Raw genomic sequence first — 11,685 nt, forward strand, 5'->3', positions numbered from 1 at the left:
TATGGTTCTGGGGTGTATTAACAGGCGTGTTGTACGTAAGACACAGGAGTTGATTATCCTGCTCTACTTGGCACTGGTTAGGCTCTAGGTGGAGTCTTGTGTCCAGTTTTGGGCACCACAATTTAAGAAAGATGGGGACAAATTGGAGAGAGTCCAGAGGAGAGCAACAACAGTTATCAAAGGTTTAGAGAACCTGACCTATGCGGAAAGGTTAAAAACCCTGGGAATGTTCAGTCTTGTGGAGACTGATATAATGAGGCTGGTGATCAATTGTTCTCCATGTCCACTGAAGGTAAGACCAGAAGCAATGGGTTTCATCTTCAAGGGAGCCTTAGGTTAGATATTAGGAAAAACTTTCTAACTCTAAGGGGAGTTAAGCTCTGGAATAGGCTTCAAGGGAGGCCATGGAGTCCCTGTCACTGGAAACTTTTAAAACTAAGTTGGACCAACCCCTGTCAGGGATGGTCTAGGTTTACTTGGCCCTGCCACAGAGCAGGGGGCTGGACTTGATGACTTGTCGAGGTCCCTGTCAGCACCACATTCCTGTGATTCTGTTTGGCCTCAATTAACTTCCAATCTAATTGCCTCATCCTAGATTTGCAGGGCCAGTGTGTCAATATTTGCTATGCTTCCTTCTGTGACAACTAGTCTAATCACCTCCAAGGTTCATGTGCCTCACCCAAAGGACTCAAGGCCCCTTAACTAGGAAATAGGAAAGACCATTTACCAAAACAACCAGCTCTTTCCCTCCGAAACCCCATAGCCACCAGTGAGCAGGACAGAAAAGGAACACACAGTGCTGACCTTCCTGGTATTTTACACTGCTGAATTGTTAAGCTGGAAAGGAAACCAAAAGCAGCTGAGAGTCTAAACGGCCCAATTCTCTCACTTACGCAGTGGCAACTCCCACTGACTTCAGAGTTGCCTCTAGAAGGACTGGAATAAGAGTAAAATGAGGGGAAATCAGTAAAGGCAGGGGAAATAGAGGAAGATAACTTCTAGAGAGAGAGTTCCCCCTGAAAACAGATGAACAGAAGCTGAAGTCTCTGTGCAGGAGTGGGAAATTCTCAGCAGCAACTTACTGGGGGAGGGGGAGAAATGTCCTCTAGGTTTCCTATGGTTTCGTGCTATTGAGTCTGTTTTCTGATCCCAACACCATTTGCACTGCTGGAATTTAAACTCCTGGAACCTATTGTTAGCTACTCTGCAGAATGTCATTAGCTGCAAGTGTCTCATTGGTGTGGCAGTTTGGCGCGTAGCACGTCACTTGCAGTCACAGAATGGGATTTTTTTCTGGGCTTTTACGGTTAGTCTGTTGAGGATACTTTCTGATATTGTGGCCATTCCTGGGCACTGATGTGACAGTGAAAGGCACCGTTTATGCCACACTGGAATATGTCAATAGGCTTACTAGACGGGAAAATCGGCCTATTTCCCAAAGACAAAATCCAAGCTTTCTCTTTAGGGAAAGGTCTGAATGGATTTAGCCCCAACGACCTGTCCCTAGATGCAGTTCAACCTGCTTTTTCCTAAGAGGAGTCCGCCTCTGAAAAGCCTGGGTACCAAAAAGGAATCTAGCTGGCGTAAGCTGTCATTGGGGTCTGCCCCTGAGAGAGAGGCAGACACATCTGTCAAAGATAAAAGATGTAAACAAGGAAGTGCCTGGCAAAGATGCTGTGCAGAGAGTTGGCTGGCAGCTCTTAAATGCCCTCTAGGCATGCAGGGCAGATCCTGCCTGAGGGACAAACTGACCCAAAGTGACTAGGCACAGATGTGGTGATTCAGGCTGCCGCTAGACCAGCTTTCAACCTTTCTTTCCCCCATGCAGGAGTCTGTCTTGGATTTGCACTCTGTGCAGTGAGAGCAGCCAATGAGTTAATGACTCATGCGGCCTCTGGTGCCTCTGGACCAAGGAGACTCATTCTGCAGCTTTCAGAGTAGCGGCCGTGTTAGTCTGTATTCGCAAAAAGAAAAGGAGTACTTGTGGCACCTTAGAGACTAACAAATTTATTTGAGCATAAGCTTTCGTGAGCTACAGCTGCATTCTGCAGCTTTAGGGCTAAACTCACTGGGATCTCTGACACCACATCTGCGGTGGAAGGCTGTGTAAACTTCTAAATGAAGCCTCTGAAGGCTTGCACCAAAGTCAGATTGCATCTTTGGTGTGTCTGGCCCTTCTGCATCCGTGGCTTGTTTGCTTCTGCACCGTGGGGACCAGCAGCTCCTTCCCACTAGAGTTCCAAGAGCTGTGCTAGAGGTGTAGTGCAGGAGGGGCAGGTTGGTATCCAGAGTGACCAGTCACATGTTTGTCCTTCTCTCTTCCTCTACAAAGATTTAAGTTCCAGGCCGTTATAAACGGGCGCCGGTTCCCACCAGCGGAAGCAGGTAGCAAAAAACTGGCCAAGCAGGAGGCAGCTACCAACGCCATGAAAATCCTGATGCGCGAAGCTGAGAACGAAGGGGAGGATGGCATGGAAGGGGAGGAGTCATTCGTCCCAGACAGCTCCGAAGCAGAGTTGGTGAGTCCCATGCTGTTTGTTCTGGGCGACATTCAGGCTAAAATCAGTGTCTTGATGCCCGTGTTCTCAGCCCTGCTCTCCCAAAAGAGCTGTCCTCCACTGCTGCCGAGTTTTCCCATTCACAGACGAAGCGCAAAGCAGACAGTATTTGGGACGGGCTGGCCCAGCACTAGCTGGCAGGGGAGGGTGATGTAAACAAGCTAGAGATTGTCCCTTCCCAAAAGGAAATGATTCCAAACTGTGTGTGGGGAAACTATTTCAAGCCTGTATAAGGGCTCCACCACCTTTCTCTTTTTGGAATTAGCGCTCTCAGGTGCTATTTGGGTATTGCCCAGAATGGCCTGAACGTTCCACCAAGAGCCCCACGCTTCTCTTGCTTGTAGCAAAAGTGGCTTCTTAGGAGTATAAAAAGGGGTGCAGCAGCAGAACCAGCTATGCGAAGCTGACATGCTCTTGATGCAGTCTGGTGCTCATTCTCTTGGCTGGGTTGGCTTTGCCCAGTAGTTAGCATCACTGAGTTGACAGAAAGTTGCAGCCCCTGGTCTAGTGCCGGACAGCAGCAACCTGTCAGAGGCTGAGATCTGTGCTCTGGTCTCCTCTCCGCTTCTTGCCGTAGCCTGCACGCCCAGAACCAGAGCCTCCATCTGCTGCGGCACAGCTACACTTGTCCTCTGGAAAGAACCCCATCAGCATATTAATGGAATATGGACAGAAGTCAGGGAGCACGTGCGAATTCCAGCTGCTGTCCCAGGAGGGACCACCCCATGACCCCAAGTATGGCACATCATGTTACTTGCGGGGGAGGGGTATTCTTCAATCAGAGGAACCAGCCAGGTTGCCCCATCTGTCCAGGTTCCCATACACTTCACTGTGTTATCTAAGTGCTCATCTTGCTCAAGGACGACTGGACCTGGCTCCCTCGAGGTCCTGTGAACCCCAGAAAGAGGTCAAGGAATGCCTTCCTCCTGGGAGGCTGGGTGTCTCCAACCCAAGGACAGGCTCAGAGCTCAGGGGCCAGTTCTGAATACCGTGCATGGCAGTGCCATGCCAGTGCTTTTGGAGCGTCCAGTCATCCTGATGCTCTTAAACTGCTGATAACTTGGAAATGTTCCTCGTGCATCTTTAGCCCGACTTGAACTGGGACTTGGTGCAAAGAACAGACTGAAGCTTCTGGGTTTAACATTCTTCTCATGGTGTAACATCCTGTCAGGTTCAAATACTGCGTGAAGGTGGGTGAGCAGACTTTCCCCGCGGTGATAGCCAACAGCAAGAAGGGAGCAAAGCAGATGGCAGCTGAGGTTGCTGTGAAGATCCTCCGCGGGGAGGCTGGGGGGCAGTTCTTCCCAGAACAGGTAGAGAGACCCTTGCACCTTTACTCCTTCTTCCAGTAGGATTTTACCCCAGGTGGGTCAGCCGGCAGTAGCCAAGGCTGGCTGTGTGCAGTTACCCTGCCGTAGTACGTACTCCTACATATTTAACTGGCTTCTCTTGTCTAACTCTTCTTTAGCCCTCCGGAGAGGTCCCAAGCGAGCCGTCCCTGGATCTGCCTGTTGCTCAGCCCCTGAATCCGGATGAGTCAAAAGCAGCAACAGCCAAAGGCATTGGGGAGCTGATCAAATACCTCAATGCCAATCCTGTCAGTGGCCTGCTGGAATATGCCCGTTCCAACGGGTTTGCAGCAGAGTTCAAAATGATCGATCAGACGGGACCTCCTCACGATCCGAAGTAAGTTGCTGTGAATCTCCATGACAAAACTGACACTGTCTGTGCTGTCCTGAAATAGACACAGACTCCTGCCTAGCATAGCAAATTCCTGGTGAAGCTGCAAGCTGGTAACAGAGCTAGGTACTGTCAGAGCTTCATTCTGTCTCCTTACAGTTGGCCGGTACAAATAAAAACCACTTCGTTTTTAAACATTGCTCTCCCAGTGACATGCTGCTGCTACCTCTGTAGGTTTGTCTACCAAGCCAAGGTTGGAGGTCGTTGGTTCCCAGCCGTGACTGCACACAACAAAAAGCAAGGCAAGCAGGAAGCAGCCGATGCAGCGCTCAGAGTCCTGATTGGGGAAACGGAGAAGGCTGAGCACACCGAAGGACTGAACATCACAGAGGTAATTTGTGTCTCGTCAGAGCTAGGCTGTCATTTGTCATCCTGCTGTTCAGTCTGGTGGGAGCGCTGTGCTGATCAGTGACTTGTAAAGGTAGAGCCAATCTGGGTCTGTTATCCTTGTGGCTGACTTTCTCATCCTTTCCTGGCATGTGCTAGAGCTGCTCCCAGTAGGACACACACATACTCTGACCCTGCCTCCTGCCAGCATCTGGTGCTGGACTGAGCTAACCCCAAACTCTGATCCATGAGCAGCTGAAGCATGGTCCCTTGGGTAAGAGTAAGCACACAATGTGATTCCGCTTTCCAAGTTCAATCATTCTTACACCGCCTTGTGGCACCTTCAGATATCGCACGGCAGCTCCAAAACAGCACATCAGTTGTGAACAAAGCTCTAATTCTGGCAGAATTGCTGTCCCAGTTCTGTGCCGTTCTGAGTCCTGCTTTGAGCTCTGCAGTCTCCTAAGATGTGTGTTTACTGCTGCAGAGCTGATCCTGGCAGATGAGATCTTGCCTAGTAAAAGGGGATTCAGAGCAGTGCCAGAGAAGACAGCCAGGTGCACACCATACACTCTCCCCACAAGCACCCAGAGGAAGAATTCCTTAGGTGCTAATAACAGACGAAGTCTTACTAGCTAAGTCCTGGGGAGCTGGATCAGAATTGTTTCTTGCTGATCAGTTTTAAACTTTCTCAGTGATGGGGTTTCCATTCTTTTCCTGGGGAGACTGTTCCTCACCCCAGTCCATCTTGCTGTCAGGAAGCAAGACTATCCACTGATGTTGGGCTCAGAGCTGAGCGTGAGATTTGGAGCATGTGTACAGCAGAGTTCTCTAAGGAGGTGTCCCCTCCACGCCGTGGTAATCTCTGCGTTTGTAGCCCAAAACTGCATTGGCCTTTTGTGCTGTTCTAGCCCATGGCAAACTCACCTCTATATACTCGCCTGCTCTTTCCTTAGGCTCTGGATTCTATCCTCCCACTGAATAACTGCGTACGATTGGCTTCCTTCTTGATTCTTTGTTTACGTAAATGAATGACCTGCGTGTGATCTCTTAGCTATGCTGGTGTTGTGTCCCCCTTCCAGCTTCCTGTGAGCGGCAGTACTCTGCATGATCAGATAGCTATGCTAAGCCACCAGCGCTTCAACGCCCTCACTGCTCGCATCCAGCACAGCCTGCTCGGACGGAAGATCCTGGCTGCAATCATCATGAGGCGAGGAGAAGAGGGCCTGGGAGTTGTGGTCAGCATTGGCACAGGTATGAGCCACTACTTCCAGCATGCATTGAACTCAGACTCCTTAGCTAGATACATTTCTTACTAGAAGTAGGCACTGGCCAGTCCTATGGGGTCCTTCAGGGAGAGTGGGACACAGTCCCCGTTCAGCATCCCACAGGGTTAAAGAACATTCCCAGGGTTCACACGTTGTCACCAGTAATCTAGTTACAAAAGGACAAAACAAAGCGAACGTGCCTTCAGCTATATCGCTCATAATCTTTGCTTGCACTGCTACGTGCTAGCCTGTGCATCAGCGCCTGGATTTTCGCTGCTGGTGTCAAACAGCACAAGGTCCTACGGCTTCCCTCAGCTTTAGATTCTTAAATCGCCCTCTCCTTAGGTGGTTGGCACTGCTTTGCTTCTCAGAGGATGGGCAAATGAGGCCTCCAGGTTTGAAGGGACCCTCGCATCAAGCTGGGTAGATCTAGATTTGTGCTGCTCATAAAAAGAGGCAAGCGATTTCTGTGTGGAGTGGAACTCTGTCCTGTTCATTTCTAACTGACTTGGCCGGGATAATGATCCCTGGTAACTGGGGCCATGCTGCTCAGGAGCCCAGAGCAGTAAGACTTGGTGAGATAAAACACTGCCTTTTCAGAGGAGCCCGTGCGTTGGCATTGTGAGACTCTTCCCTCCCTCATCCTCTAGGTAATCGCTGCGTGAAGGGGGAGGAGCTGAGCCTGAAGGGAGAGACTGTGAATGACTGCCATGCAGAAATCATTTCCCGACGAGGCTTTGTGAGGTGAGGGATGGGGGAATCTTTGTTCTCTGTTTGGAGGGAGTCTCGGGAGAAAGGCATGAAAGGGAACACCTAGCTGCCCATATTGTCCCGGGACTTCTGCCTAGCTGGCAAACCCCTCTCCAGGAGCACAGCCAGTGTCAGTTTCTGCAGAGAATGCTCTGGTGCGTAGGAGCTGTGGTTTCCAACACTTGCTGTTTATCTATCTGGCTGTGAAGCACAGCGATGCTGGGAAGGGTCGAGCATGACTGTTGCCCACATTACTGCATGTTGGCAATTTGTCAGGACACCCAGGCAGTACTTACTGTCCCTAGGAGGGATCAGATTGCAGCCACACTCATGTGCAATGCAAAGGAGAGCCATGCAGAAGCTGCACGCCCCACGGTGCCATGCACCATCTCAATCCAAGCTCAGCGCTGCTCCGCCCAAGGTGGATAGAGCCTTGTGCGGATACAAATTTATATATTTATATCTGGTACAGCCATGCCAGAGGAGCTGCCGGCGTGGGGCGCTGACTCCTGGCAACGGTGGCCCCACATTCTGCTCCTTTTGCCACTGTGGTTCCCAGGAGAGCCCTGCAGTTCCGCAGATACAGATTTATATCCACAGATCTGCGCAGGGCTCTAAAGATGGAGCACTGTCTTCTGAGTCAGAGCATCTCTTCAGATCCAACCCACACACTTGGGCTCTTCCAGTTCTAATTGCTCCATCAAACCTTATCGGTGTGATCTTGCCATAGGGGGTAACAAACCCAGCCCAGGCTGCTGGGCAAGGCTTGCCCAGGCTAAGTCCCACGACACCAATTGCTCTCTCCTCCCTCATGCATTTAGCATTGCACCTTTTAAATAGCGAGAGAGAGAATCTGGACTAGTTCCAGTCCCTAGCTGTACCCCATCCAGCCGTTGAAAACAATGCCAGCCCCTCACTGACAGCCTGCACCTGTGTCTGTGCTTTTCACCACACTTGGTGTGTTCCTCCACCCTGGGGACAAGGGGAGCAAGTCCCCAGCAGATCAGTGAGTTAGCGCAACTGTGTGCTTGTGATCTGCAGCTTTGTCATTCCCATTAACCCCTGGGGCTGTGGTGGGCAGGCTGTTCTACCAGCTCTGGTACGGCACACGCCCTTCAAGGTGAGAGCAGGGGAAGTGGTTCAAGCTGAACTTTGCCTTACCATATAAAGTTGGGACGGTCTCGACACAGACTGTGCCGGAGCTGCAGTTTCCCATTAGTCCTTGGCAGTGTGTAAGAAACCTCAAGGTTTCCCCTGCGCTTGGAGAAAAGTAGCTGTAAAAGAGCTGGTGATTGTAACCCATTCCTGTGGCCGTGCTAATGATACAGCCAGCGCACAGCCCTCTCTGGGACTGTCGGCTTACGTGAACTTCATGCTGATGAAAGCTGCTAGGTTGGCAGTCTTGGCGTCATCTTCCCCGCAGGCTGAGTACGTGCAAGCAGCAACCGGGTAAGCGCCCCATATTCTCCTACAAGTATCCCTCTCCACTGACCTGGGGGGATTTTGATCTCTGTTACCTGTTCAGCTCTTGGCTTCTGGGCTGGGGCTGCCAATACAGGTATCCACTCCCAGGCTCCAAAGTACTCTCCGCAGAGTCACCTCTCCTGGGTGTCCCGCCCTCATGCACCCAGACCAATAGACACAGCTAACCACATCATGTGTTTCACTGAAGCTCTTTTCCACCTTCATCAGAGACTGAAGTTGGGGCACTGCCTGTTCTAGTCACGTGTGGGGGTTGGGATGGTTCTGATCTCTGGAACAAGGCCATCTTCTGACCCATTGTGTTTGTTTCCAGGTTTCTCTACAGCGAGCTGATGAAGTATAATCCTGCTGATCCCTCCTCCACAGAACAGAGCATATTTGAGTCAGCAGGAGAAAACAGGCTGAAAATAAAAGATGACGTGACCTTTCACCTCTATGTCAGGTCTGCACGGCACATAGCACTGCTAACCTTTACTGAGGCTGCCCCATTACTCTACCCCAGCTGATCTGTGTCCTCTAATGGGCATGAGCCCCAGGCTCTCCCCTGACCTTCCCAAACCCCATGTACCAATAGGTTTGGGGGCTGGATAGCAGGAGTTGCAATGCCTTTCTGAGAGTGCTGGATGATACTGATGATACCTCACTCTTCTATAGCATTCAAAGGACTTTAAATCTTTAATGTATTTCTCCTCCCATGCCCCCAGGAGCTAGGGAAGTAAAGATAAAGCCACATGTTTAGGCAGGCCTGGAGTGGAAATGACTTGAGCAAACCTCGATAACAAAGTCTCCTGGTGCAGCAACTGTTGTGCTGTGCCAGCGTAGGAGTCCGGCATAGCCCGCGTTATTTCCGTGTCCTTTGGGTTTACGCTAACTCAGCAGGGGCTGTTGGTGTATTTCTAGCACGGCGCCTTGTGGAGATGGGGCCCTCTTCGATAAATCCTGCAGTGACCAGGCAAGCACAGTGGGGGAGAGCCAGCATCAGCCTCTCTTTGAGAATCCCAAGCAGGGTAAACTGCGCACCAAGGTGGAGAATGGTGAGTCTTGCAAAGCCTCAAGAGCCCTCGCTCCGAGCATGCTGCAGTGCCGAGAATGCTGGCGTCTGTATCTTCCAGTCACCCTGAGGATCGGCTGCAGGAAGTGCTCCCTGCTAGTAACCCCTGGCCAGGTTGGGGGCTTAGATCCATTAAGCTCTTCCACATGGTAACGTGATCTGGAGAATCAGAGCCCTGGGGCCAAAGGCTAGGAGTTTCACAGCTACCTCTCTAGGAAAGGACCCTCCGCTCCCCTGTGTCAGACAGAGAGCTGCAGGAGTTGGGAGAGTGGATCTGGCATGGGGAGGGGGCTAGTATGTATCCCCATGAGTCTGAGCACCCGCAGGGTTAGGCGCTGGAGAGGTGATGTCCTACAGGCCTTTCTCCCCTCTGTGCTTGTTGCTGCCTTAGGCTCAAGTGAGCAAAGGCAGAGAGGGTTAGAGGATGGGTGAAGGGGACGGATAAGGGGCTGTGTAGGTGGAAAGTCACGCTTCGGCTTTTGTCTGAATCCAGCACCGATGCTCATGTGGCTCTGACCTCCTTCTCAAGCGCAAGCTAATTGAGCTTCAGCCGTGTGACAACTTGCCTCTCTCTAGTCTAACCATCTCTCCCTCGGCTTGGCGCGAGAGCTTGCGCAGCGGGACCTGGCCGCAGGGCACTGGGTGCAGGAGTGTGGTGTCCTCAGTCTGGATGGGGCCATGCCATCTCGGAGGTGTGCGTGCTCACTTCAGGGAGCTCGTGGAGCGTGCCGGCCCGGCATGCGCCCTCGGTGGAAGGGGGTTTTGTAGCCGAATGGGCTGGCTGGCTCTTTGCAAATTCCCTTTCCTTTCCTCTCCCGCAGGGGAAGGCACCATTCCCGTGGAGTCGAGTGACATTGTGCCTACGTGGGATGGGATCCAGCATGGGGAGAGGCTGCGCACCATGTCCTGCAGCGACAAAATCCTGCGCTGGAATGTGCTGGGCCTGCAAGGGGCATTGCTGTCGCATTTTATGCAGCCAGTGTACCTCAGCTCTGTCACGCTCGGTACGAAACTCTTAGCCCCTTCCAGTGCTGAGCGCACTGTGCTCTCAGCTGGGCTCTGTATGCTAAGTGCCAGTAACCTCCTTACTGCAGTAATGGGAAAGAAATTCATCAGGGGGCATGGGAACCGAAGGCTAAAATGTTAATTCCAGCAGAGCTGCACCATTAGGAAACACATGGGACCTTGTGGATTTTAACCTTGGGGATACATGGGGATTTTCTCCTTGGCTCTTGGTTTGGATGTGTGCAGACAAGGGGGAGATCAAAGTTGCCTGTAAATGTTTTATGGCCACAAATGTTGCAATCTGTAAAACTGAACCCTTCACGTGTTAATGACCAAGGAAGTGTCTAGTGATAGGAAAATTGCTGTCCTGATCCTTTTCGGACTCTGGCTTTCTGAGCTGAGCGGTGCATCTTCTTAGATTTCTGCCTGTCCATTAACAATGCAGCTGCTCTGTTTCCTAATGCCTGCATGTGTCTTTTCCCAGGTTACCTATACAGCCAGGGTCACCTGACACGTGCAATCTGCTGCCGCATGTCGAGAGACGGGAGCACATTTGAAGCAGGTCTCCAGGCTCCATATCGTGTTAAACATCCTGAGGTACTGTAGGCTTGGTAGCTCTTAATGTTTCCATTCTCTCCTCTTAGCACAAGGTTCCAGCCATCTGCACTGGTGCATTCTGTATTAGTGGGACTCGGCAGACTACCTGCTGGAAGGTTCATGCTCAGTGACCCTGCCACCTTCCAGCTATAGCAGGAAAGTTTAAGTTCTTTCTGGTATTTGTCGGACCAGAGACTGGGTTCAGGACAGAGAAATCATAGTGGCTGGTTCTGTGCTTTCCTATCTTTCAGCCCACTGCCACATCTGGCCAGGTGTGAGTGGTTAATGAGACCTTTGTGCATACGACGGTAACTGGGCAAGACTCAGTAAACTCTCCAGATTCCATGCATGCCAGATCTAACCAGAGCCTCATGATCCGTCTCTCTCCAGGGGCTGTCGTTGGGCGGTCTTTGAATTGGGTGTGTGTGGCGTAGCTGAGATTAAGAAACAAAATAAATGCTTTGCTGATGGGGCAAGCTAGAATGCAAAGCAATTGCTGGGCACTCCAGCTGGCAGGTCGCTTAGTGGGGGCCACAGCTGCATTACCCGTCTACCAGTTCTGAGAACCACACACCCCTCCCAGCTGTGTGCATGTGCCCCACTCTGCTGAGCCAACTCTCTTGTCTCCCTCTGGCCATCTAGGTGGGGAGAGTTAGCGTGTACGATTCCGCCAGGCAGACAGGCAAGACCAAGGAGTCGAGCGTGAACTGGTGTCTTGCCGACGAAAGCGAGGTGGAAGTCCTGGATGGCACAAAAGGCAAAGTGGACGGGTGAGCAAAGAGCTGTGAAGCCTTGCCAGAGGCTGGCATTAGGGGAGTTTGTGAAGGGGCGGTTCTCCATGTTGTCAAGCTGTGCCCTGCTGTGTGGGAGGACTTGGGGGACTGGAGCCCCAACTCCAGCTAAAACG

General features: G+C 51.5%; 1 protein-coding gene across 5 annotated transcripts in view; it reads left to right on the forward strand.

Annotated features, from left to right (window-relative positions):
• The window catches only part of ADAR (adenosine deaminase RNA specific), a 29,508-nt gene that overhangs the window by 15,322 nt on the left and 2,501 nt on the right, over positions 1-11,685 (forward strand). For 4 of the 5 annotated variants that reach the window (XM_038383187.2, XM_038383186.2, XM_038383184.2 and 1 more), the window contains exons 3-14: positions 2,333-2,519; positions 3,136-3,293; positions 3,730-3,871; positions 4,027-4,244; positions 4,473-4,629; positions 5,708-5,879; positions 6,544-6,637; positions 8,439-8,567; positions 9,026-9,159; positions 9,998-10,180; positions 10,666-10,778; positions 11,421-11,548. In XM_038383187.2, the coding sequence (XP_038239115.1) occupies positions 2,333-2,519; positions 3,136-3,293; positions 3,730-3,871; positions 4,027-4,244; positions 4,473-4,629; positions 5,708-5,879; positions 6,544-6,637; positions 8,439-8,567; positions 9,026-9,159; positions 9,998-10,180; positions 10,666-10,778; positions 11,421-11,548 (1,815 nt within the window). The remainder of the gene's footprint in view (positions 1-2,332; positions 2,520-3,135; positions 3,294-3,729; positions 3,872-4,026; positions 4,245-4,472; positions 4,630-5,707; positions 5,880-6,543; positions 6,638-8,438; positions 8,568-9,025; positions 9,160-9,997; positions 10,181-10,665; positions 10,779-11,420; positions 11,549-11,685) is intronic. The other variant, XM_043501830.1, reaches the window with a different exon arrangement.

The sequence above is a fragment of the Dermochelys coriacea genome, chromosome 24, assembly GCF_009764565.3.
Source record: "Dermochelys coriacea isolate rDerCor1 chromosome 24, rDerCor1.pri.v4, whole genome shotgun sequence".
In the NCBI taxonomy this organism is placed as follows: domain Eukaryota; kingdom Metazoa; phylum Chordata; order Testudines; family Dermochelyidae; genus Dermochelys; species Dermochelys coriacea.